Source organism: Penicillium pulvis (assembly GCF_028828015.1).
Source record: "Penicillium pulvis strain IBT 33274 chromosome Unknown contig_5_segment0_segment0, whole genome shotgun sequence".
In the NCBI taxonomy this organism is placed as follows: Eukaryota; Fungi; Ascomycota; class Eurotiomycetes; order Eurotiales; family Aspergillaceae; genus Penicillium; species Penicillium pulvis.
The window spans coordinates 2,662,728-2,689,761 of NW_026643078.1; the positions used below are offsets into that span (position 1 = coordinate 2,662,728).

Below are 27,034 nucleotides of genomic sequence, written 5' to 3' on the forward strand. Positions count from 1 at the left end.
GCCCCACCGGGAAGAAAACCACAAAGTCTCGACACATAATAAATTACTGTTTGTGACATGTCCCCGTTGCCCTAGAATTGCGACTACAGTTCCTCAGAACCAATCATGCTGCTCCACCGTTGAACACTTCGAGGCGAACCGCGGATGGGTCTATCCCCGATCTTAGCGCCAATCGAGTCCCTTCTGTCTAATTCGGGCTCCACCTTTACCTCCTGGCCACACGTCAACCCAAGGCTCCGGCCCTTCTGGAACCTCTAGATGTCGCATATTCTTCCTTCCCCACTCTTCTCATGCGCAGCAACTTGACGTATGCGTAGCCCTGGCGCGCCTTCCCATGGGTAACTCGGTCAGGTACCAGGTACGCCGGCCTGTGACTGGACACCCATATTCCAGGAGGCAAACGTGGCGGGGAATGGCAAAGATTCTTTTTTCAAGCACAATGGGTATTTATATCTGGCGTGGAATCCCCTCGTCCCAATGTTGGATTCCATCACACATTCTCTCAATCACACTCTCTTCTACATTCTTTTTTGAATCTTGAGAAGTTTTATCTTCTTGTCATTCTTTTTTACACTGTCCTTCCAGTCAATCATTTTCAAAATGTACTTCTCCAAGTCTCTTATGCTGCTGGCAGCTTTCACCTCCGGTGTCCTTGCCCGTCCTCAGGGCAATATGCGTCGTCAGGCTACCGCCACCTCCAGCGCCGCCTCTTCTGCTTGGACTGCCGTCCCCTCCAGCTACTCTACCTCCGGCTTCGGCGCTAGCACCAGCTCCTCCGGCAGCGGTGATACCTACGAGGGTAACGTCGGCAACCCCTACGGTAGCAACATCATTGAGGTTTCCGCCTCCGACGCTAGCTCCTACGAGTACGTCGTCCAGTTCACTGGCTCCAACACCGATGACTGGACCGTTGCCATCTGGAACAAGTACGGCGAGGATGGCACCATGGACGGCTGGTATGGCAACGCTTGCCACACTTTCACTCTTTCGGCCGGTGCTACCAAGTACTACGCTTTCGATACCGATTCCCAGGGTGGCTGGGCCGCTGCTGAGGGCTCCTCGATCCCCACCAACAGCCTCGGTTCCTACGCCTCCACCTGGGGTGAGTTTGATTTCGGCTCCACTAGCAACAGTGGCTGGTCTGGTTTCGATGTCTCCGCTATCCAGGCTCAGGATGCTGGTCTCACCGTTCAGGGTATGAAGATCTGTGATGCTCTTAGCGGCACTTGCTCTTCTATCACTACTGATGCTGGTACCGTCGACAACGCCTACACCAGCGCCGAGTCCGCTGTTGGTGGTATTGGTGGTAACATCTCCTCCGGCCCTGTCCGTCTGGCCGTCACCATTGACTACAGCGGATAAGCTCGACGGGTTGTCAAAAGCTTTGCCATTGCCATTATAGATATAGACTTATGACTTTCGTTTGATGAATTGTTTTTAGGCTTGACGCCTTTCAGTTGGTGTGGATTCCTTTCCTTTCTCTTGATCCACTTAAGAGATCGAGGCTGGTCCTTTCTTTTCTTGATGATGTCTCATCTCTTTTTACCAATACCTTTATCAAGACCAATCTGAATCAAAATCCAAAATACAAAATTATACAAAAGTGTCTTCAATATTAAAATCATTCAATTCTGTTGTAAGTCTCTTGGGGCTAGACTCTACCCTCAAAACATGTGGTGGCCATGTGGCGGCCATGACCGCATCATTGCATACGTTGCCTGTCTCCACTAGGGTTGCCTTTTCGGTCTTAGCGTGAGCTTGTCGCTGAACTGAGTCTCAAACACACTCGGTGACCTATCAGGTGCAATATATCAATTCATGTGCCTTTGTAGGCCACTTCGGAGCCGTGGGATCCGCCTACGTGAATCTGAAACCTTGTGCTTCATACTCGCGAAGGGTGACGAATGCTGGAGCCCTAAGCGCCCAGCAGTTTCAGCCTTTTCTACATCTTCTTTCGATATTAATCTTTGATAATCAATTGACCCAGTCAGCAGCATCTCACTACTGGTCAGCTTCGATGAGTTCTGAAATATCCACTTAGACCGGAATTGCCATGCCATCACCCCTCGGATCACTCCCCGCACTATATACTCTCTGCCCATCCTCCATTCGACTGCGAATAATCTGGCCTCTGCCGAACAAATCCCGCTGCCACCCCGTTCTAAGCTTGACCCGATGTCCCCTCTTTTTCAATCCATCAATTGCCTCTGAGCCTATCCCTTCCTCGACATCGACCCACCCCTCTGACCCGTCCGTCTCAACTCCAATGCACACCCGTGGCGCATCTAACGCCTCTTGTGGACTCATCCCAAACACTAGCATGTTCAGCAATACCTGTACATGACCCTGTGGCTGCATAAACCCACCCATTACCCCAAATGCCGAGTGAAGCGACCCGTCAGGATTTGTCGCCATGGCCGGGATAATAGTGTGGTATGGTCGTTTTCTAGGCTCCAGCGCATTAGGATGCCCCGGCTCAAGTGAGAAGTTTGCGCCTCGACTCTGAAGTGTGAATCCGCAATCTGCGGGGATGATTCCGCTTCCGAAGCCGTGGTAATTGCTGTTCACAACCGATGCGGCATTGCCGCTGGCATCTGTCACGGCGAAGTATACTGTGTCGCTAGATCGGAGGGCCGGGCTACCGTGATCGAGGATACCAGATGCGTGTTCAGGATTGTATAAACGAGCGCGCTCTGCAAGGTAGGCAGACGAGAGCAGATCTGGTGTGGTGTTGAAATCCGGGTCGGATATCCACCAAGTCCCGTCGGCGAAGGCGATCCGTAGAACTTCTATGAGCAGGTGTAGGTACTCTGCTGAGTTGTGTGGGGGTATTTCAGATATGCTCCCTGTTTGCTCGAGCTCTTGAATTATCCCAAGCGCCATGAGTGCTATGATCCCTTGGCCGTTTGGCGGATGTTCCCAAATGTCGACGCTATGGGACTTGTTCGGTGTGTAGCGCAGGGACACTGGCTCCACCGCGTCGCTGGCTCTTTCTGCGTGATACTTGAGATCACCCTCTGACAAGTAGCCCCCAAGGTCTTGCATGACTTGAGCGATTGCTTTTGCAATCCGGCCAGAGTAAAATCCATCCTTGCCATGAGTCGCTAACTGGAGGAATGTGTTCGCGAGGGTCGGATTTTTCATGATCTCTCCTGTATTTGGTGCTCTGACTCCATCCGCCGCAGTCGAGTCATATTTGAGCATTTCTCTGAAGTTGGGTGATGCTGCTCGGAGGGCTCGTTCATTGGCTTTCCACTTTCGAATAAGAACCCGTCAGCTCATCCATTCCATATCCACTGTCCGACCTGTACTCACATAGTATGCAGAGATTTCCGATACAGGAAATCCATTCTCAGCCAACTCTATGGCTGGTCCCAGGATGTCTTTCATTGACAGTCTCCCGCTCCCAAATCTCTCCACGGTATCGATCCAGCCCGCTGCTGCCCCCGGAACCGTGACAGCATACACACTCGTGAGTGGAATACCACCGGGCTGGTTGTCACCCAAGCCCAGTTTTCGTCGAACTTCTTCCAAGGTAATGCTAGCTGGTGCTCTTCCAGACCCGTTCAAAGCTTTGACCTTTCTCTTTTGGGCATCGTAGTACAGACAAAACATGTCACCGCCGATTCCTGTGGACCAGGGCTCCGTAACATTGAGACATGCGGCTGCAAGATATGAGATTAGCTGGCATAATTATTCCTACGAAGCAACTGACCAACGGCGACCGCAGCATCCTATCTAGTTATTAGCATCTATCCCTGTATGACTGGAGTGTTATTCCTACCGCTGCGTTACCTCCTCGTCGGAGGATACTCTGTCCGGCTGCTGCGGCTAAAGGCTGGGTGCAGGCCACGATTCCATTGAGACTATGAACGACGCTTCGTCGGCTTGCGAAAGGTGTAAATGTAGAAGCCATTGAGCAAATGCTTTGTTCCCAGTGACTCGTGTTTTGGAGGATAGAAATGGCGGGGAGGAAAGGGAGAACTCCGAAATGCGGGGATCGACATAATCAAACCAATTGTACTTCCGAACTATAACTGCGATGGTTCCAATCTCTCCAAACCTTCACCTGATCAGCGCTGATCTCTGAATCTTCACATTTTGTTTTTTTTTTCCTCATTACGCTTATTCTTCCGATTTTCTGTCTCTCTTTATCGTCCCATCTTTCTTGGCTTTCGCTTTTCTGTAAACCGTCTACCAGATGGGCCGACAAAATAATAAATTTAGGGGGTAACATTACTAGCATCATCGCAGGCAAAACAAGCTGCGAAAAGACTTAGCAGTGTCTGCTTGCGCAATGCTTACTGCAATGTTGAGCACCGGTCTGCATAGGCTCTAATGTGCTATTGTCACAGCCAGGACTTGTGATTTTACGGATGAACTGAACGCTTATCGCCTGTTTCACGAGGTTGTAGTACCCCCTTTGAGCACGGTTGTACGAATATTCCTGTGGGGTTTTCTGATTTGGTAGAGTTGAATCATATGTATTTTTTTGATGGGTACTATCTTGATGATCAACCCTCGTTGCGGCTATCACACTTCGATATGCAAAGGCGGAACATGATAGCTAGATGCATTTTCAACGATATATTTTCGAATGTCATGTTCCTCTCAAGACAGTCTTTCAGCTCCTGCTTCGAAGATTCCGATGAATTCCTTTGGGTCGCCTCACCAGAAGAAGCCTTGCGATCGCATTCATCAGCAAAGTCGTACAGCGCATTGGCTTTCTCCTCGTCAGACGTGGATACATTTGCAAGAATGCGTCGCCTAGCAGCCCAAAGAAACCGGTTTGTGCGGCTTTTAGAAGCTAGCATGGATAACAACAACACGCATAATAACCCACCAGCTTGGTATCTGTTCGAAAACATCAAACCTGTCTTCTTTCTGGTCGACCATCATGGCAACCCAGTCGCTCATAATTGAGGGACGACTAATTACCAGGCGACTTTTCCACGCAAGAGAGGCCAATGCACTACCAGAGCTCTTTTGGTAAATTGATTCGTAATAAGGGGTCCATTTAAGATGCGCAGAGTGTCGCTTAGTGTCTACCCAGAAATCGTCGGCAATCCCATTACTTGTGGTAGAGACAAAAACAGCATCGCTTGATAAATCCTTATAGGCATCTCTCGTAAGGATACCCCCTGATTCTTTGGCAAGGTTGCGTGACTCCTGGCAGACTGACGGGTGAAGCCCATTCACTTTCGCTGTGGGAATGACTTTGCAGGGATAGGACCCATCGGCACTAGGCTCATCAAGATAAAGCCGTTGTAGGTCGGCAAATCCGTGTCCCATACGCGATATGGGAGGTATAAACGCCATACCTGAAGTCGCAGCTCTGTCGGCAGCTAAGGAGAAAGATGAAAGGAATTCTAGGCCATCAGTAGACTCTGATAGTGTGTGTAGAACTTGGAATGACTCTAGGCTACCTTGGAAAGCCTGCTGCCTGCCAGCAATAGTGGGGGTTGACGGCAATAGGCACGGATGCCAGTGGTCGAAGTCTTCCCCTTCGCGGTGAATGCAGATAAGGTGGTAAAGATTATCGTAGCGAGATGGATAGGGGAACCTTGGAACCTTGTATAAATGAAAAGTCAATTATAGTTTGTACATGGTTGTTCCGAGCGGTGCAATAGGCGCCGTTTCCAGCGGCCCACTCACCGTGTCAAATTTAAACTATTCAATATCTAATTAGTATAAACCCCCACTATCTAGGGATGTTACTATGACATATATACTCTGATTATACCTAATAGCTAGTTAAGTATAATGAACGGGCTGACGTGGAGAAATCAACATATGTATCTACGAATACAATTCGACAATCTCGTATTGAATCTTGTATATGACTCCTCTCCATTACAGTAGGCAGGAAGATAATCCGACCCCATCACAACCCGTGATATCTACCAAGGATGACAGCGTTCTTCGAAATAATATAGCCATGGCCAGACCAAAGAGTTGTGACTATGACAACATACCTAGTGGAAGAAATGAGCACGGGCGGGGAAGGACACGTCAGCGCTTCAGTTTGTGCAGGGTGTTCAGGTGAAGAATACAGGGCTTCAGGTATTCAGGTAAAGGTCTAAAAAGAAAAGGCAGCAGGGGTTCTTCTCTACCAAAGAGAAAAAAACAAAAACATACAACAGTCAGGATTCGCATGTGGTCACCCACCATACTACTAACTAACCGGCGTGTGGCTTAAGTACGGCTGAGCGGACGGGAAGCCCTGTTCTCCACACCCTATGGTCGTATGTACTGGGATTTTACTCGAAGTAATTTATGTATTGTAATAAGAATCTTGGAAGCAAAAGACTTGAACTATTAAAGGGAGATAATTGAAGGAGCCTAGTCTATGGAGCTAGGTTATGTGATAAAATGGTGATATTGGGTGACAATATACATTTCACAATTCAATCGAATCCGTTTCAGTGCGAGACTCAGAGCCGAAACTAAGATAGCTAAGCGGAGCCCGTCCGAAATGAACCTTGACTGGCAGCCTGTGTTCGCACGCTGAAAATCTGGCTCTGTCATCAAATTGGGGTCAGACTCTGGTAAAACAGCTCTACGTGCCAATAGGATGAATCCTACTCGCCCAGTTCAATTGGAGCATGTATATTCTGCTGAGCTTGTCCTGAGGGAGTTGATGACAGTGAACAGCTCATGTTATATATATAGCACTCGAGTTGAAAATACCATACAACTCATTACATATTTTATTTGGTCTCCAGTCAGCAAGAATAAATTGTAAGATTTGCCCAGTAGTCGCCAGATCTTGAAAGACTCACACATATATCTCGATTTATCTCGATTTAGAGATGGTAGATTGCCTATAGGCTTATCACGTTGCTATGTTAGAAGTATGTGAAGCGAAGGAAAGGTGGTTTGTGGGTCGAGAAAAATAGCTTTAGTGCGGCCCCAATTCTTAAGCACTCCCACTCAACTTTCTGTCTAATCTATTACGCACTCACATTCCTCACCTCAGTATCGCGCGACGGTCAAGCAGCTCTTCAAAGCTCTAAGCATGCCACTCATCAAGACTACATATTTCACCTCAATAGTAATTCCAGTACATACGACCATAGGGTGTGGAGAACAGGGCTTCCCGTCCGCTCAGCCGTACTTAAGCCACACGCCGGTTAGTTAGTAGTATGGTGGGTGACCACATGCGAATCCTGACTGTTGTATGTTTTTTTTCTTTTATTCATGAGTGGGTAATAGTGGTTATGGACAGTGGGGCGAAAATTCCAAACGCCCACCTGCACTTCACAGTCTTATGATGATATATACCCGCCCGAGGCGTATCTCCAGTAAGCTTTACCAATTGACTTTTTGCTCCAACAGTCGAAAGAAGAGGCTCTTATGGCCTCAGGCGGGGTGCGTAGTCTACCATAGCGTAATGGAGCGACCAACCAAAATAAAGCCTTAAATAGAGACTAGTCGTACCCAGCCAGACCTTGATACTCGGTAAATTCATTTCAAGAAATGGGGAAATCCTTTAGAAATTATAACAACTCCAAAAATCATATTATGAGACTGCGAAGAACGAAAGACAAGCAAACATAATTTGAAAAAAACCATGGAAATGCGGCTCGCAGACACACTGAGCCATCACTTGGATGGATGATGCTTCAGGCGATTAGAATAGTCTCGCTGTAGATAAATCAGACCCCAAAGATCCGTGCCGTTCATATACACCCTCAAGGATGCCAGAGCGCGTTTTTCAACGCTAGCTTCCTCAAGTCGGTGAAAGGCAAGCTCCATCTGTTCCCTTTCGAATTCCGCAATAGCAAGAAGTTGCTCTTTCATAGATGATGAAGGATAATTCACTTGCCCATGACCATCAACACACATTGTCTTTTCTTCTGAGCTAGAAGAACGAAACTCAGGAAAATGAAGGCTATTGAGATTGTCTTCGTCCATATCACGCGCCACAGATCCGTAGTCGTTATACTGGCGACACATTATGGCCAGGTGCCGGATGACGCTTCGGCTCAAGTAACGTTCCAATGGTGACCCCTCAAAAGCAGTCTTTGTGGAACCACTGATGACACATAGGAAGAAAAGACTTGCCAATGGGCAGCTAGTGTCATCTGCACCCACTGACCCAACCCATCTCGGATAGTCGGGATTGACTGTGCAGTGGGTAAGAGAAAGCTCAACGTTGCTCGCGACATGTGCAATATGCCCGGAAAGATAATAGTATATTTCACTGGCAAGTTCCCTCTGCATGAGTTGGGAAGATTCCAGCACTTTTGGGTGCCCCAGAAGCCAATTAATATAGACTCGGAGTCTGTTAATAATGGATTCTTCGGCTTCAGCAAGCACCGGTGGCACATTCACTATTGAAGTGAGCGGGCTTTGATACGATTCGTGGTTGCAATTTGTTTGCTTTGACGATGAAGCTTGATTTTCGTCTTTAGCATTCGCAGTCAAGTTGCATTCATACTCGAGATGTTGTCTTAACCGTTCAAGTGCAGGTTTGGAGAGGTCTTTGGTAGAGGTCTCCATGAACTCATCAGTTTGGTACCCGAGTAGTGAGATAAAGATCAATTCCCAGGTTGTGTTCGGCGAAAGGACATGGTTCCCGATATTATTGCATGCCGTCCATATTACAGGTATCAAAATCATATGCTTGTCTTTTGTATTTTGACCCTCAATAGGGAGATAGATGTCATGCTTTGCTTCCTGTAGGTACCTTGTCCAAAGGGCAGCTTCGAGCAAGGTCAAATGCCATGAAACCACAGTTGGTGCCTGAAACATTGGAATAGATTGGAGCAACGTCTTTATTCGGTCAACATTTTTGGGCACAGTAAAATACTGCAAAAGGTCCGCGCTGAAACACAAAGGATCCACATTTGCATTGAGTGCTGCAACAGCATACACCTTGCGGAGGAGGCCACTTGAATACGAGACTTTCTCAACCCAAAGATAATCGTGATGATCTGACTTCATGGGATCATTCCAATGAGCCTTCACATATCCTTGTGCCCTCAAAAGGGCAGGCCGAAGCTGGTTGTCTTGGAAATCATGATTAAATGGCAGACGCATCAGTTGGCTGAGTGTCAGAGCGCAGTATGACGTGACTTCCATAGAGTTATCCCAAGATCCCTCTTGGCCCTGCTGCGAGAGCATTCGGGACAACATCTGAACCAGACATAGTACTATGTCTCGAACCATTGAAACTGAGGAAAATCCCTTCAACTGGGGGTCTGTGTACAGTTGAAGAACTGTGACAAGTGCAGAGCTCAGGATCATACATGAATAATGTGATGAAATGTTCCATTTGTCGGATAGATCCCCTTCTTTCCATAGTTTAAGAAGATAATCCAGCACGGCTTCAATGTCCTTAATGTAGGCCGCGGGACTCTCGGATAAGATCAAAGCCAAGAGAACGTTGCAGTTGGCACTGAAACTTGGGTTGCGCTCCATCTCAAAGGTCTTGAAACATGGATGCGATCTGAAACTGGTGACCATTGGAGTAAAGTCTACCTGATCGCCTAGAATATTTATCGTCATTAAGACTCTTGCTGTATCATCTGCATCGGGCATGATTCCCGGTGCCCAGCCAACAAGACCACTTTGATGCGACGTAATGGTCTTCAGAAAAACGCGTAGGGGGCGCAGATGAGAAATTTGTTCTTCACTTGGCAACCCCACATGGAGGAAGAGTGTTGAAAGTGCCTGACAATCACGATTCAAATTAGCAACCTCCTCAGATCTGTTTGAGTTAAACAATGCTGATGGTGTAATCACTCACCCATGAAAGCTCGAAGTTGCACGTCGGAAATGCTGCTGGAACTCCGCCAGCACTGTCTCCTGAACAGCTGACCAAGCGGTTCAGATATGTCTCAGCCCGAGGATCCCATTCATTGACATACATCAAGTATGCAGATGTGGCAGCAGGGGAGGCCATCACTCCGTTTTCCACAGTACAGTGGTGTTTCAACAAATCAAAATCGACAACACCCACAAAGGCCTCCAAAGAATGAAGCATTGTCGTTTGCAAGTCCGAATATAACATCTCTGGGTGGAATTTCTGCATCTTTTTGGCATGTATCATATCCAGAGATTTCTGACCTGGAAAGCTGAAATGAACACCGTATTGAGCAATACGGCAAAGGGTACTTGGGACGATAAGTTCAAATCCAACTTGGTCACTTTTGGCCACATCCCAATCTTGGAGAAGGGCTTGCAGGCCCTTAATAGCACGCTCAATACGCTGAGAGATGTCTCCTTGGTCATTTTCCCGGAGAGTTTGCTCCCTTCGGCTCAGCAATGCGAGAAGAGATGCCGCAGTCGAGAGGATTCCATCCACTGGCGAAGAAAATCCAGGCCAAGCGCCGTCCGGTTGCTGCAGAGACAGCACATATTGGAAGCACTGAGGAAACATCCATTCTTGCTCAGAATTCTGGTTTTTATATACCATGGACATCCACGCCGAGTCATATATACTGGGAGTGAACGATCCAAACTGAGAAAGGCCGTGGACACCATCTCGGGCTAAGTTGCCCATGAATTGGAGGAGGTCATCCGGAGAGGTACAGCTTTCCAAAGACATTGATAATTAGTTGCAAATTTCCTAAGTCCACAAACAAAGATAGAGTTAATCAAACCTCTGTAGGACCAGAGCATGTGGCTTTTAGTGGACACCGCTAGCCTTTTAATCCACAGACGACTCACACGGGTAAAGTTCAGGACGCTGGCTCTCAGCCACCTTGGCACCAGTCACTTTCCGGGGGCAGACACCCACCCAGACAATCACCAGAAAATTATTTGCGCAATGCGCCTTGTGGGTCAGTATAGACCAATGAATCTAAGAGGATGCGCTCACGTCCGCGATTTTTAATGATCAGTCCCAATAAACTAGCTCCAGCTCGCTTGGCCCTTGCCATGCCATGTTTTCTCATTTCTTCTGTTGTTTCTGTCCAAGTGCTGCGTATCCTGTAGGATCGGCCGTCTCTTCTCAGCATGTCTACATAATCTCAAAAGAGCTCTCCAAGACACCACTCTGTCTCCAACGTCACAAACAGGCACAGTTTACACCATGAAGTTAATCGTGTATTCATCAGTGATGTGAAGTGATCAGGTATACATGCAGCCTGTGTAACAAAAACTGCGTGGGTGACCTATACATGCATGTAGTGAGATCTATCATCAATGACGTCATCGGTACTACCTGAAGCATGGGCATGTAGTACGTAGATGCAGGCTTCCAAGGCTTCTTGGAGAGGTGCCATTGGCAGAATTGAAGAGACCCTGAAAAATTAAAAAATGACTAGAGAATCAGGAATGACCAGGTGAGTCCCTATGGTAGCACATGTAGGCTGCAAACTTAAATGCATGTTGACGTGCCCTTCGCAGCCGAAGGATCTAAGTCGGGGTCTCTTTCAAGTCTTTCGTGTCTCAGCTGAGCTGTGTAAATGTTTCATTGGATATAACAGGAGATACAACGGCATGTTCAGTCTTCTTTGGCCTCCTTCTGTGGAATTGTCTTCTCTCCTTCGAGTTGAGATGCATTATATGGGCTTTCGCGATCATGATTTACCTTTCGCACCGGGTCCATCGCTCGAGGTGATTATACTAGTAGAAGTTGAAATAGGACAAAATATCTTTTAAGTAGGGTTCATTTGCCGAAGGTGCCTAAAGGCTCCGAAATTAGTTTACTGTTTTGTACGCCGTGTTTTGATTTCTCCTCGACCCATAATCAACTACGTGCGTTTCTACTGCATTGCGCCGAAAAATGGAAGGCGATTAACAAAGCGCATTTCCAGGATATATGACGATATTTCCCATGTGTAGAGAGCGCCAGATCTAGTGAGAGACGAAATTTGCCTTCTACGCTAGCTTGCCTGATACTCTCGGGTGAACAACGTAACGACTGATTGCAATGCAGGATAAGTTCCTTTTCACTTCATGTTCTAATACATACGACCATAGGGTGTGGAAAACAGGGCTTCCCGTCCGCTCAGCCGTACTTAAGCCACACGCCGGTTAGTTAGTAGTATGGTGGGTGACCACATGCGAATCCTGACTGTTGTATGTTTTTTGCTTTTTGTTATTTATTGTTTAATAACAATTTCATGAGTAAGTCGAATGGCGAATTGTGACGACGACGGACCATCAATTGAACCTAACGCAAATGGCACTGTGAAAGACAAAAACTTTCGGAACCGCCAGCTTTTTATAATTCCATACTTTGGGAGCGTGAACATTCAAATCTGAATCAATTGATTGGTCTATATACTCTATACCCAAAGTAGAAACAATAAGAACCGAACAAATTGGAAAATGAAACAAAAATGGGGGATCAAGGCTTGGTCAGCTGCTCCTTGCGGAAGAACATGAAAAATCCGATAGGAATTGCCAACTGGCAGCTCAAGGCAATCCAAAACCATGGCTTCGAGATCCCCTCCATGATACCCGCCGAAAAGTCAGGGAAAACATCACCAGGACCGTCACGATCTGGAGCACTAGCACTAGCGATTAAAGTCGTCGCCGTGCCAATCAACTGAGCCCCACACAGCGATGCTGCAATATGAATTCGTGTCAGTGTTTGCAGCAGCATCATGCCAAATCCGACACCTTGAATGGAATCCAAAACGCCCAGCCATAGCCATAGTACCCGACCGCCCAGGGCACTGCCGCGTGGACCACCCACAATCCATGGCACCCAAAGCCCAATACCGGAGGTACCCCAGAGCATCTGCGCCCATCTGGGAGCCCCAAGGCCAATCGCGAAAATTGGCAAAATCCACGAATGAGTCTTCGATCTCCAAGCCAGCAGTGCGAGAAGCACGTACCAGACGCCGATGAAAAATGTCAAAGTAAGTAATAACACCACCCAACCAGGCGCGTACTTGGAGCCCCAAAGGTAGGCCCAGTTGCGCGAGTAGGGCATACTGAGGAAATAATTTTGCAGCACCACTGATATTGAAAACCAGATTATGATTTTCCGGCGGAAAATGCTCTTGTAAAAAGCCGGAATCTTGCCTGGGGTTTGGCGGTAGTATTTTGGCAAACCGAGATAGAGCGCTACTGCTATGGTAAACAGTAGAGCGGCTATGGGTATCGTTATGCCTGCCGCAACACCCGGGGATGCAAAAGCTCCACGCTGGCCCCTTGTTGCCAATTCGGAGCCCCAGAAGAAAAGTGCCGCGACATATATATTCTGTGTTCCCTGAATGAGGCATGCGCGATAAACCCAGGATTCAATCTTTGAGCCCCCTGTCAAAAGTTAGCATAAGATACAACCGTATCGGTAGTCAGGTAGGTACTTACCGTCATCTCCAAAATTGAGAGAAAAAAACAAATATCCACTGGAAGAGCCAATGATATAGAATGCGGAGGCAATATGGTATGCCCAAGCTTGTCCTGAAATGTTGGAACTGAAACTGGCAACACCAATAATGGAAAATGCAAGACCGTAAAGAACAAAGGGCAGCGAGAGAATGTAGATTGATGGGATGCGTCGAAACGCGAACCACCAACCGCAGCTAGTGACGATGTATATACTTCCTAAAATGTAGAGAGCCGCGGGGCCGCTTCCTGATCCAGAGGTGAGTAAGGTTATCTGAGACGAATTGGCAGCCATTATCTGACCCAAAGCGAGTAGGATTGAGTAAATTGGCCAGTCCATGATTCGGGTTGATAGCCAGCGTTGGATTGCAGGCGGTCGTTGGAAATCCCCAGGCAGCAACATCTCCTGTGCTGAAGAGTCCTCCCAGCTGGATTCATTACCATCGAGGTCATTATCCAAGTCATTACCGGGGGATGGTGATCTTTGAGCTCCAAACAATGGCGAGGGCATGGGCGAGGGCATGGGTGACGGGCTGCGTGATCCGCGACCTAGCCTGACTTCACGCATATTGTCCGACCATTCTTTTTCACTTTGCACGATGAAATCCTCAATACACAGGTCGGTTTCGGAGTTTTTGCCATTCAATCGTTGCAACAAACCCTGGAAATAGCGAGAGTATTTTCCAGTTTCGTCCTTGAACGTGGGATCTGCATTCTCCAAGGAAAAACTCTGGCGCGTGCTTCTGATCTGGTCCAAGCTTAAGACCGAAGTCGACCTCAGTCGACCCCTTTGCGCTGGTGAGTAGGCCCGGCTTATCCCTAGACCTGTCATACCCGCATAACTTGATGCAGGACCCGAAACAGAACGACCGCGTCCATCCTGTTCCGCATCATCTGAAGCTCCCTGGTTGAGAATCGCCTCTGCCTCTTCCGTCGACATAGCCTGCTCATCTGGATCCGCAGTCTCCTCTAGCCTAGGTGTGAGCGCAGTACCCTCATGCAAGACAGTTCTTCTTGGTTGATGACCAGGACCAGACCGGACACCCAAAGAAAGAGTCCGGGTTGGGCCCCCAGCGGGAAACTCAGAACCTGAAGACCTAGGTATAGGGTTCATCTCTTCGAAATTCAGACTCGGGGTTTGCATCATGACTAGTGATGTCTGACTGAAATCTCGTTGGTGCATACCGCCAGCACGCGAGGAACCACGAGGCTTCCAACGAGAGGGGTCAGTCTGCTCTTCATGCATACGAATTGATCGCAATTGCAAGTAGTCGAGGTCTTCGACCCATCGAGCCACTGGAAAGCGTTGTTTGGCAGAGTTTGCTCTCATAACTGCGCGGTCGGCCTGCTTCGACCCGATGGCACTCTCAATTGCTGCTTTGAATTGCTTTTGAAGATGCTTCACTGTCATGGACTCGACGGGAAACCACCAGCCTGGCATTTGGCCTAGCCCACCAACTAAAGCCCCGACTCCAAGAGCACCTTTTCTCCCAAACTCAACCGCGACAAGGCCAAAGGGCTCATCACGCGATGGTATAAGAGCAAATTCAGCACCCGTGAAGATAAAAGGTGGCAAAGCAGTGAACTCGGGCTTCGAGAAGACCCGTCCGGGGTAGATGGTCATCATTTCCTGCAATTTCAGCGCGGCAAATTTGCCATACATATCGATGACTGGACCGACACAAATCAGCTGTACATTGGAATGTTTTTCCAACATGACAGGGAAGATGTCTGCGATAAGGTCGACACCTTTTTGAACTGACCACCGACCGACAAATACGAACAATTCAGCATTTGGGTCTATCTTCAACCCTGCCCACTTTTGTGCCTGGCAGCGGTCAGTTCCTCGAGAATTTTCGTACTCCGGATCAACCTTAATGATCTGACGAGATTCAGCCTCAGGATCCCAGGGCTCGGTATCGGAAGGATCTGGGTTAGGAAGTTTGCCGATCTCTTTCAGGCCCCAGAAAATCGGATACCGCGCGTAAGATCGATCACCATATTTGTTAGACACGCCAACTGCACCAAAGCCACGCTGGTGGACTCTGAGATAGCTAGCTCCAGCATGAAGAAGGTTGAATACTTCGCCAAACTGCACATACTTCCGGATGACCGGAATTTTCAGGTTGAACACCTCACTAATCTCATCAAGCTCTTTCTGTTCACGCAACGGCCAGAGTCCTTGAAACTCGGCATTGTGGAGCGACAAACAGCAGGGGATAGTGCGCGGAAGAAGATAGAGTGGTGCTATCGCCCCGTGATAATCGTTGATATGATAGATGTCGATCGGAAAGCGCTTGGCTGTCTCGGCAATGCAATTATTCCACGCACTGTAATATATTGCGCTTCGAAGATCGTCCATCCGTGGTGGATATGGCTCTGATTTGGTCTGCTGACGAAAGATAGGGGCATCCAGAAGCACATACGTAATGTTGCGTAGCTTGTGATATTGGACCTGAACTTCGTAGACAGTCCCGGCAATCGCGATGGACATGGGATCAGACGGTGTATCAGTTGGATAGTCAACTCCACCAACACAGGGTACCACCCATATGATGTCGTGGTGTGGAAGGTTCTTTCCCATCAACTGCGCCATGACTCCGAGCCCGCCGATCTTGATTTTGATGCTCCAATCTTCAATGTCGTACTCCAAAGTGGCCAACAGTACTGTCCGCTTTGGTTTCGGAATTGATGTTGCGGCCAAAGGGACAACCCCGAGTGCACTGACTTGTTTCACCTCTATCATTGAGGTCCCTGTATTGTCTTCGCCTTCAAGTTTTTTGAAGGCTTGACCGGGACGGAGGAAAGCCGGCAAGAAACCTAGATGAAGACTCTTACTCACGCCCGTGCGGTTGAAAGTGATGTGGTAAAAAGCGCCCATATATATCCAAATGCTGAGCCCGCCAGTCAACACCGGTATAACCCACAGCAGAAGATACAATATCTGTTGATGCAGCCCTTGTCCTACTGGAACAAGCTCAAATTGCATGTTTCCATCATTCAGTTCCATTTGGTAGGCCATATATGGCGCGGGTGGAAATCCGGTTATGTTGACAATATTGTCACCAACAGAAAGCGAGTCCGGTTGAAGGCGATTTAACCGACTGCTGTTTAGGGTATTTCCGAGTAAGAAAGTTTGGTCAAGCTTCTTGTCAGGGTTAATTCCCCAAACATTCACCTGGAATTTGGACGGCCATTCAGCTGATAGGTGGAATTTCCAAGCCTTTGTTTTGTCATCAAGAGAGAATGAATTCTTCAGTCCAGCATCTTGCCCATATTGATTGAAATCTCCAAAGACAAACAGATGAGGAAATCGCCTTGGAGACTTGTTTGCTCCCCGTAAGTCCATATGCTGAACATGCTGGCTACTTCCGGTCATCTTGCTCCAGTACTGCAAAATGACATGTCCACCTTCCCATTGCTGCTGTTTAGTGCCGGACCATGGCAGATTGCTGATTCGGCTTGGGGTTCCATCATAGGCTTCCCAGGGGCTCCAAGAGCTCTCCCAGTTGGTGGAGTAACGCCATTTATCTGCACCAGCAGCTGTGTGCTCCACGAGAAAGCCATCCGCGTCTGTCAACTCTGTGAGCCCGGTATCTGTATAATTTGCCAGCATCGGGAATATCATTGGGTTGTTTGTAGATCCAACGCGAAACATCAAATGATCGACGGAATTTGTAAATCTTGATTGCGTTGCCGTGGATGCATTCTGGACCGTCAGAGTATGAATTCCATGAGTGACACTATCCACAATAGCCTTCCACGACCATGTGGAAGGAATCTGACCCGGGTGTTCCACGGGCTCAGCTTGAACCATTGTACAGGAAACGCTGTCAGGATTGATCCTAGGAACGTTTCCACTTTGTGTTTTGGATGATATAATAATGCTCTTGGTGACAGTATCGCAATCCAGTCTTTCTGAGAACTGAAGCTCTACATCAACGCTCTCTCCTTCATCAATAGTAGCGTTTGATTCAATTCGAGCGTCGTATCCGGGGAGAAACTTGGTCATCACAACGGGAGGGGAGATCCATTGTGATGATGGAACATATGCGCGGAAGTCAAAGGGTTGGAAGGTACTTGGACCTAAACACCCATTGTAATCAGTGGAACCATGGATACCCAGTTTGATCTGACTATTTTGCAATAAAATTTCATCGTAAGGCGCCAGCAAATTCCTAACGGTGATTCCGCCGCTGAAAGGTGCCAGGAAGCCGTTGAACGCCGAGCTGCAGTCAAAGTCGTATCGAATCGAGCTGTTTTCGTTGTGATAAACAAGCCAAATTGCCGTTTCATTAGTCGGATTGAGATCATTCACGCCGGGATATTGATCACGAATGACACCCCACAGTCCAAGCTCCGTGATTGTGCCATTAGACCCTGGCAAGGTCACATTGTGGGTATTCTTGGACAAAGTCTCTAGATAAAAGCCATCTTCGAAGGTGGGCACGTTTTCACGAAGATGGTAGAAAGATTTGATAATATTGCGTACGGGATGGGTGGGATCCCGGTGGTCCAAGCCTACTTCATTGTCGTAGCACCCGGTCAATGCAGACTCAAGGGGAAAGTCATTATAGCTGCTTGAACCCAGTCCATAGCATCCTTGGGTCTGCCAGGACGGCGAAGAAGTCATCGGTTGCCGACCAAACAAGCCAAGAGGGCTGGTGCTGTCGAGGAGGTAGAAGTTTTGCTCTTCGCCCCAGAGTAGGAGAGGAATCCCAGGTAGATGTAGGGATGTGATAAACTGCCCCAATAACATCTTGGCTGTTCCTTGTCTGATAGAAGGCCATCGAAATGTATCCTGATTGGCTGTGCCCATCATGTGTCTCGGGTCAAACTTGCCGGTGTTCACATTGATGAGGTCATTGGATGTGAGAATGTCGTTCCAGGCGTCCACAAAGCCAATGCTAGTATCTCCTGGTGCTGTGTAGTTACCATCCAAGCCCAGGAACCTTGTGAGTGCTCTGTAGATACTGTAGTGGAATACTGCGCCATCCACAGCATGCCCTTCAGGCTCTCGAATGAAGTATCGATCGTCCGAGGCGTTGGTGAGAGAAATTGCTTCTGTCTGATTCTGCGGCCTCATCTCCGGCTCTCGCCCGCGGCCAAGATAAACCGACGCATATGAGTTGCCGGCTGTAAACTCGCCACTTATCAAGAAGTTATCCTTGCCTAGGCGAGAGGCGCATTCGCGAATCGCTCGAGAGGAACTTGCAAGTGCATCGACGCTAATTTGGCCTGCTTTGTCAATACGGAGTGCGTCGGTGTCCAGTGATGTTATCAACATGCAGGTAAAGTGCTCGATTTTTTCTCTGACGGATGGGACCCATTCACGAAGTCGATCCTGAACCAAGCCCGCTTTGGCGAGAGACTTTTTCCAGTCAGGTGCGAGGTCGACTGAATCTATGGCCCCGTACTGTTGTTGGCTCGGTCAGTTTTCTTATCGATGATAAAGGGGTTGGAAAATGCAGAACTGAAGGGTACTGACCATATCAAATTCACTGTCATAGCAGCCTTTGAGTTCATCGAAGAATGGGTCGGAGCCATTTTGAACGGGCATTCCGTCTTCAGCGTAGAAGGTAGGATATTTGCATTCTTGGTTATATTTATCCCCCGGCATGAAGTCGAAGTATCTCTCATTACCTTTCCAAGCTGGTTTGTATTCCAGCGGGTTCAAAGGCGCGGTACTGTTGAGAAAACCTTCAAACCCGAGCAAATCTGCCATACTGATCGCGACCTCATCAGTTTTGGTCTTGGCTAATGATATGAGGTGAACTTACGTGCCGTATGTACTATCGGTCATCACATACATCCCTCGCCTGTGGATCTCATCAATGGTAGATCTCCATTGCTGAATGGTGCCGTAGTGTCTATCCAACAAGCTATAGTCCAGTGGCTACCTCAAGTTAAATACTAATCAAGACATTCGGGCATTGTAACGCTTACCGAGTAACTATCTGATTTCCATGGGAAGTTCGTGAAGGGGGTGCCGGCGATGTAGATTCCCTAAAACAGACATCCATTGTTAGTCATTTTTTCCTTGCCATAGAAGGAACCAACTCACTTTGATGCCAATGCCTTGTATGTAGTCGAGTGTCTCTGATAGCCCGACTAAGTCGCCTCCAAAACGATATTGATTCGAAAACGTATCGGTCTCGAACACGGTGCCATTGATATCGTTATTTTCGGGGTCGCCATCAACAAATCGATCAAGGAAAAGCGTGTAGAAGGGAAATCGCCAGTTGGGAGGAGAGGGTTGGTAAGTATGTTCTGGCCATTTGCCCCAGTAGTCAAAAACATTCTTCGCAGTCTTGTTCTCGTTGAGATTCCATTGAGAAAATTGTGGGTCATAGCGAAGAGCGGATATTGATTGGCTCAGAAGAAGCAGTAGCAAGCCAGAGGCTTTCATGGTCCCGACTGGCAGGCTCCAAGCCTAGCTTTATTACAAGGAAATCGTTGAGGGAAACTCTGGTGCCTCTGATATGACATGGAATGGAGATAGTAGCGATAATAGGAAGGGCCTTTTTGAGAGGATTCTTATACTCAATGAAGCGGGCAGTGCATTCTAACTTTTGGTTAATACTCTTCGACATTGCAAATATCACCCAAACCCTATAAGGCGACCACCGGCAGATGATCTCACAAGCCTTGGAAGCCTTACCTGAGATACAAAGTTTTGGCAAGCTCGTACACAAGATTAAATGTACTCTTTAATTTCGTTCAGAGTACCTTGGCACAAATTTCTGCATGATATCTGACAGGCGTCATTGCGGTGAAGCCGTTACGAAGTAGCAAGTGACAAATCCGAAAAGGCTGTTTGATAGCGTAGTAAAATTCCAAATCCAGCAACAGAGTATGGTCAGAAAGCTACACATTGTGAGTTGATTCTTCTGTATTCGCTTTCCATTAGCCATCGATATGATACTTTCCGCTTCTAGTTCCTCACCCAGCCAAAAGGCTCGATTGAGTGGATAAACTCTAAGCATGACTTTAATTGCCACAGAATATAGAGTATGCAGAGCTTATGTGGCTTGTGGCTAAGCTAGTATGGTTGCCTGTTCCATTTATTGGCGAGAATATCAGCTTGTTTATACTATACGAACACGAGGACGTGGCTTGCATCTACGGTGATGCCGAACCGATACATTATTATTCATCATGGGCTCGGATTGTGGTGAGAGCAGCGATTTACTAATCATTCTTAGTCAGAAGTCTGTAAAGTCGATGGGTCGTTTCCGAAATTATGATTAGAATTCCCCGGACAATGCTCCCAGGTTGCAGCGCGCTTAAGAATCTTGAAACCAAAATGCCGAAAAACCAAAAGTTAGAGTTCAGATCATGTAGCTTATACTTGGCAAAACGAACACACTAGTACCACAACATGTGACAAAGCATGACATGCTCAATCAGGAAAGAAAGATGACAGAGATCGCGGGAAGAACTAAAGCAAAATAAATGAAGAACAGGAAGACAATAATACCTCACCTCCTATTACAGAGAAAGACAGGACAAAGTAGCGACACGAGGTGCTCGGGGATCACCTGGTCTGCCACCAATGTGCACATATCTTTTCAAACATATATGTAATCAATGAGGGGACCATAATATCATATGCCCCCCAGATGGAACAATTTTGTTTCTTCCACCCGGGCAAAGGGTTGTGAGTGTCAAAGCACGCAAAACATTAGAAAAAGTAAGCACGGGTAAGAATACGTCCATTGTGCAGGAGCCATGTAGGGCTGAAGTATGCATATGGTTTGTAATATAGTTTGCAAGGGCAGTTTTCTCGACAAATCAGAAGAGAAAAAAAAAACAAAAACATACAACAGTCAGGATTCGCATGTGGTCACCCACCATACTACTAACTAACCGGCGTGTGGCTTAAGTACGGCTGAGCGGACGGGAAGCCCTGTTCTCCACACCCTATGGTCGTATGTACCAGAATTCACTTCGAATCGAAATACATTGAGGATTATAGAATACTTGGTGGAATTAACGGAGCACGGTGGCTTTTATCGGATCTCGTAGGCCAGTCAGCTGAGCGGCCGCAGAAATATAAATCTGGGACATGCGGGCACATTGTCGCTTTAGCATTTCTTTTCTGCTCTGTCATTCATCAGTATCAAAACTATGCCGATCAAGAAAAGTATACAAAAGGCTCAAGTGCTCTGTTTAAAGAATTCTTCGTTGATGTTCAAATGTTTGTTTAGTATTATCACTATACTCGGAGTTTCCACTGGGCTCTAGATTACCCTCAAGATTACCCTCGTATGATATACTGAACGTGGTCGTGATGTGCCTACATCGTACGCCAGCAGCTGTTCGCGACTTGTGTCACCCTTCATTCATTATACGCCATAGCGCATCTTCGATTTTCTGTCTTTCGTCATTTCTTCGTCATTCTTTGGGTAAGAAATGTACTTGCTATCGTTCGTGCGGTTCTTTCGGTGGCAACAAGCTGTAAGACGAGCACTGATCAGCCTAGAAAGGTCTTCCAATTTTTATCAATCATGACATTGAGCCAGAAAGTATGATCGCCCTGATCATTCCTCCGCCACACTTCCTTTAAAAGTTGTGCGACGCGTGAGATAGGCTTTGACGGTAGCCTGCCTGCCAAAAGCCGTAGTCTCCCCATGGAAAATTCACGGAATCTGGCTATTTCCACGTCCCTGTGTGAATTGGTAGCACGGAGTTCAAAGGCGGCCGTAGCAAGCGGGAGTAATTGGACACATCGAACACCCGAATAAGTGGGGACTGATGCAAGTAGATTCAAGACGTGCATTGCTAGGCCAATGAGCCAGGAACTGGTCATATCGCTTCCGCTGTTTGGTTCAACGATGCCCAAATGAGGGAAAATTCCTAAATTCCCCGCGTTCAGTCTCCATTGAAGGACACCGGGAAAGACACGATATATCTGAAGTAGTGCTGCGCATCGAGTAGCTTCAGCTGAGACTATGAAGTCATTTTTGCGGGTAAACTCATCATGTACGTCTGCAATTTCATCCTCCGTGGGAATATAAACGGACAAGAGATCCTCTTCCAATTTCGTGGCTGAAGCCACCAGGTCCAAATCTGCCCCCGCTTGTCCAGCTGATATCGTGTGGTCTTGCACAAGACGCCCGACCTCAGCAAAGAGTAACATTACTCGAGGCGCAATGCCAGTCCATGGATGGGGTATCACGGCGGTAGCTAGGGGCCCAGCCCAAGGAAAGGTACCCGTGTCCGCTGTCAATGTCAATGCGGATCTCAACCCTTCGCCAGAAACAAAAGCCGCTACCATTTCCCAGTAGATCAAGGCTTCAAGGAAAAATCTGAAGTTCTGATTAGGTGGTTGATGGTGCTCCAGGCCTTGACTCACTACCCTTGCACGTATAAGGGATCTAGCAATGCTCAAATAAGACAGACCCAGGTCACTACTATCGTGCCAAGAGGCAGACACGCCCAGAAGTAGCGTTGCAAGGAGGAGTTGATCGCCCGTTGAGTGCGTATTTGAAGCATTAAGCAGCTCTTCGAGGAACGCAGCATGTGCCTTTTCTCGCATCTTGGAAGCCGTGACTTGCATGCTGGAAATCTGATTGGAGAGGTGGGCAGCTGCGTTGCTTTGGATGGCATAGTAAATTAGAGGGGACTTTTGCCAAAGAACCTCAATGGCGGTCCGGAATGGGTTCTTCTCCGAGTCGAAACATGACCACGTTGCGCACGTATCACGGAAGTAGTATTGGACTAGTGTCGTGGCTTCGTTTTCCAGCGATGGAAGTAATGGTGGATCTTCAATCATGTGGAAGTACCGAGAAACAAGAGACGACCACTCCGTCGAGTCATGTGACAAGCTGACATCCGCAATGCTCTCAGGTATTCTCATTAAATCAGAGATATTATTTTTATCAGCAGTCTGTCCGAGCTCCAAGTCATCATATGAGCTTCCATTCGAATTTCCAGTGAAATCGCTCGTTGTTGGCATATCCCAATCTCGTGCTAGGTCTATGGGATTCTCAGCCAAAACGTGCGATGGGCTTTGCCCGAAAAGAGAATCAATATCGACGGACGGAAATGAATTGGTCGTTGTACCCATCGTTTTGAAAGGGGATGGGGGCGATTCTTCCATAGTGAGGTCATCGAAGCCCTCGTTCGGATCATCCTGCACAGCATTGTGGTGTTGCCGTGAAGAAATACCGATTCTACCCTTCTCAGGCTGTTCATTCAAACCTGTCCTGCAGGGTTTGGGATGAATAGAGGAAGGGTTAAGTGGAGATTCTGGTGCGACTGGGGACTGTGACTCTGACTCCTTTCGACGACTGCCTTTTTCGTGTTTCTGAGACCATCGCACGGAGAGGTGGTAACGGCAAACAAGGTTCTTCCTCGTACAATTACCGCAGGAAGGTTTGGTTTCGTCGCATTTGCGCTAATAACAAATTAGCAAGCATTTTTGCGACATGTGGAAGATACTGAACCTTTTGTTCCTTGCATTTGGTACATCCTCCGCGACTTCTGGTGGAAGACACCCTCATACTCTTTCGAGCAGCTTGAAACCTCCAAGATCACCTAAGTCGCTCTTAGGGGAAATCTGGAAAGGCTTCTTTGTCGGATACAGTTGACGGGGCGTGTGAAGCTCGACGTCGGTAGTTGCAATCAAGAATTTTGTCCGCTTCCACCCAAATGTTGGGTGGCAGTGTGGTAGCCGCCGTCGGTTGACGCACCCCAGGCAAATGTGGGCCTAGGCTTTCAGGTGATCCTGCTAAGAAAGCCTATCACCGCCATAGAAAAGATGAAAATTGTACCAGCCAATGACTTGAGGTCCAATGAATGTGGGCACTCATATCGTACTGCGGGGAAAGATAGGCTTCATTGGCTGTCTCCACTTTCTAAAACGCCGTCACATTGGTCAGATAAAAATGTGGCTTTTTATTAATAATAGCAGTGATTAGCCAATAACCGAGCGTATCTTATCAACGAATAGGAAAGGAGATCCACCCAAGGCACCAAATGAGATCGAAAATGTGGAAAAGGTCAATTGGTTTACAAGTAATAAGACCTTCCCCGGTGGTAACATAAACACAGATCAACCACGCACTCATTCATCAAACAACAAAATAAGTATTTAGCTAGTCTCCACAGACTATTACCAGTTACGTGGCCCGAGGGCTTGGAATGTATTACTGATCCCCCTGTTCATGTCAAACAAACACCACCCGAGGATTCCAGAGCTGAATAATCTTCCTCATCTTTCCATTGCGCACTGTGAAGTGATTCTTCCACTTGGAGAGTATCTAATCCAGACATGATCTCACTGTTTGAATAAGTTAGTACTCTGTTAGCCATGCCAGTACAGGGATAGACTGGGAGCAAAAAGAACTCACTCGTCTGTGGCAAGAACCTCAAGGCCAGGAATACAGTCCAAGCCAGCAAAAATCAGATAAGAGACTCCAAATGTCCAGGTAAAGCCAATGGTAGCTTCGATGATCTGAATAAAGACCTGATGGAAGTTGCCGTCGATAAAAACGCCGCCGGCAATTTCGGTCGTTCCATCAAAAGCAGCCACTCGTTGACTGGCAAAGAGACCAGTAGCAATAGTCCCGACAAACCCTCCGATGCAGTGCGTGGCAAAGCTATCACCATTATCAACCCACTTCAGACGGCGAGCCAAAGCAGTGAACTTGAGTCGTAACGCTTGACGACAGACCAATGCTCCAACAATGCCGAAGAAAAGGGATGTTGTCATGCTGATGAATCCAGCCGCGGGAGTGATCATAACTAATCCTGAAATTGCCCCGAGGAAGGTAGAGTCCAAGGAGAATTTACCGCTCTCATAATACGTGAGTACATTCCAAGTTAAGGCTCCGGCAGCTGCACATAGGTTGGTAACACAAAGAGCATGGACGGACTTGAAGTTGAAGCTCAAGGTGGTGCCAGCGTCAAATGCAAGCCAGGATCCCCATATAGTGACTAGTGATAACAGCTGAGAAATGGTATTGTGTGGTTTGTGGAGTTTCAAATGCGAAGGTGTCCGAACATTTGATTTTCGCGAGCGAAAAAGAGGATGTGAGAGGTAGACGGAAATCGCAGTCGCAGTGGCACCACTGCAGATGTGCACAGGGGTACCGCCGGCAAAATCGAGGACGCCCATTTGGTTTAAAAATCCAGATTCGGACCATACCATGTGGGCCAGCGGGCAGTATACAAAGGTGGTCCAAAGCTTTTACCCGGGTCCATTAGCCAATGATACTATATGGCAGCGAGCGCCATATTTGGAGCGAATTTCAACTCACGAAAAGAAAGGGGATCAAGGGAAGCAGTCTGCCTCGTTCACAAGATCCTCCGATGGCAATTGCCGCAACGGTGGCGGCAAAGATAAGCTGGAATTCACTGAATAAGATGGCTGGAATGGTGCCCACCGGCTGCGCAAGCACGCCTCGATGGAAAGCATATTTCAAATCCCCGATGAACCCATTGCCTTCTCCGTAAGCTAGCGAGTAGCCCAGAATGTACCACTGGAGGGATACACAGATGACCGCCAGCAATGCGGGGAAGAAAGATGCTAAGGAATTATGGCGCGTTGAGTACCCCGAATAACCAAGGCCGACAGCTGGAATGATTCCCCAGCAAATAACACTGCAGATTACCACGAAGAGAGTATCCGTTTTGTCGCAGTTCTCCCAGTCGGCCAGCACTTGGGCGTCCATGGTGACAGAGCAGAGGTGTTTGCAAGAGTCCCACCGGGACGCGATGATTACTGATCAGATAAGAGGACGCGAAGAAGCTAGGCTGACAGGTGCGAATGGAGTGAACATGTATACTAGAAATGGATCGACCACCAGTCGCCGAGAAAGGAAGGTATATGCGGCAAGATAAGGCATGATAAGATAAGAGTTGGAAATAATCAGTTGCAGGTCCAGAATGCAGGTCAGCTCACCCGTTCTGAGAGTTCACCTCACCGGTGGGTCCACGCTAAGGTCACGTGCCAGGCAGGTCAGCTCATCTTTCCCCACTTTTATGGTATTTATCGCAGTTTTCATCCAATCAATCTAGTGTAACACTGTAACTATATGTAATAGATAACGAGAGCTGGAGTTCAGCCCACCTATGGGTCTGCGCCAAGGAAAACCACGTGACTGGACCCACTATTTCAGGTGTCTGAACTTTTTGTACCGGTGAGCTGACCTGTAGTCACTTTGTTTTGCCGAGGTGTTACTCTCACAGGTACGTGAAGTACTGTCGACTTTTCTTATCTCAGCCCTATCTCAGCTTCGTATCGAGACCGTGACGTCGTGTGATTTGTTCTCACTCTAGACGCGTGGGACTTACGCCGCGCGATATTGACGGATTTTGCCCGCCAAGTATGCTTTCGCTTACCTCACCGCTAGAGGTTAGGGGCCGAAAAGGTTACAAACATTGTATTTTGGTATCACACGTCATCCCGACCTGATGAAGTTGATCCTACAAAATAAAGATCACGAATCAGATCAAAAGAGGTTGGTTATTTATTGAAAAACTCGCCCTTCGTTCATATACTATATGGTGGCGCATTTGAGCCCTCTGAAATTTGCTATTCTTCGGGAAAACCCTCCTTCCAGCCCCTGTTTTATATCATGTGCATGTCATCTTTCTTCGAATGCCCATCGAGTACAACTATTAGCTATAATATCATGAGCTGGTTTCTAAAAAAACTTTCGAAGAAAATAACTCTGTCTTCATTTGATTTTACTCTCTTAAGTATCATGGCTCAGTCCCTCATCCTGGAGGA

General features: G+C 47.6%; 6 protein-coding genes across 6 annotated transcripts; all 6 read right to left on the minus strand.

The window, feature by feature from the left end:
* Positions 1–2,037: 2,037 nt before the first annotated feature.
* On the minus strand, positions 2,038–3,916 carry N7503_007563 (gamma-glutamyltransferase family protein; the record flags this gene model as incomplete). The annotated part of the gene is made up of 4 exons (XM_057067110.1): positions 2,038–3,255; positions 3,316–3,665; positions 3,716–3,734; positions 3,785–3,916. The coding sequence occupies 4 exons, from the start codon at positions 3,914–3,916 to the stop codon at positions 2,038–2,040; spliced, it is 1,719 nt and encodes a 572-aa protein (XP_056920791.1).
* Positions 3,917–4,514: 598 nt separating this feature from the next.
* N7503_007564 (uncharacterized protein) lies at positions 4,515–5,292 on the minus strand (the record flags this gene model as incomplete). The annotated part of the gene is made up of 2 exons (XM_057067111.1): positions 4,515–4,797; positions 4,844–5,292. The coding sequence occupies 2 exons, from the start codon at positions 5,290–5,292 to the stop codon at positions 4,515–4,517; spliced, it is 732 nt and encodes a 243-aa protein (XP_056920792.1).
* Positions 5,293–7,605: 2,313 nt separating this feature from the next.
* N7503_007565 (terpenoid cyclases/Protein prenyltransferase) lies at positions 7,606–10,555 on the minus strand (the record flags this gene model as incomplete). Its single annotated transcript, XM_057067112.1, has 2 exons — positions 7,606–9,678; positions 9,755–10,555. 2 exons carry the CDS (start codon positions 10,553–10,555, stop codon positions 7,606–7,608), a joined length of 2,874 nt encoding a protein of 957 aa, XP_056920793.1.
* A 1,749-nt stretch (positions 10,556–12,304) lies between these two features.
* On the minus strand, positions 12,305–19,702 carry N7503_007566 (uncharacterized protein; the record flags this gene model as incomplete). Its single annotated transcript, XM_057067113.1, has 6 exons — positions 12,305–13,221; positions 13,276–18,709; positions 18,782–19,019; positions 19,074–19,189; positions 19,240–19,299; positions 19,358–19,702. 6 exons carry the CDS (start codon positions 19,700–19,702, stop codon positions 12,305–12,307), a joined length of 7,110 nt encoding a protein of 2,369 aa, XP_056920794.1.
* Positions 19,703–21,769: 2,067 nt separating this feature from the next.
* Positions 21,770–23,365, minus strand: N7503_007567 (fungal specific transcription factor domain-containing protein; the record flags this gene model as incomplete). Its single annotated transcript, XM_057067114.1, has 1 exon — positions 21,770–23,365. The coding sequence occupies one exon, from the start codon at positions 23,363–23,365 to the stop codon at positions 21,770–21,772; it is 1,596 nt and encodes a 531-aa protein (XP_056920795.1).
* A 1,097-nt stretch (positions 23,366–24,462) lies between these two features.
* Positions 24,463–25,973, minus strand: N7503_007568 (ammonium transporter; the record flags this gene model as incomplete). The annotated part of the gene is made up of 3 exons (XM_057067115.1): positions 24,463–24,580; positions 24,651–25,486; positions 25,560–25,973. The coding sequence occupies 3 exons, from the start codon at positions 25,971–25,973 to the stop codon at positions 24,463–24,465; spliced, it is 1,368 nt and encodes a 455-aa protein (XP_056920796.1).
* Positions 25,974–27,034: the final 1,061 nt, after the last annotated feature.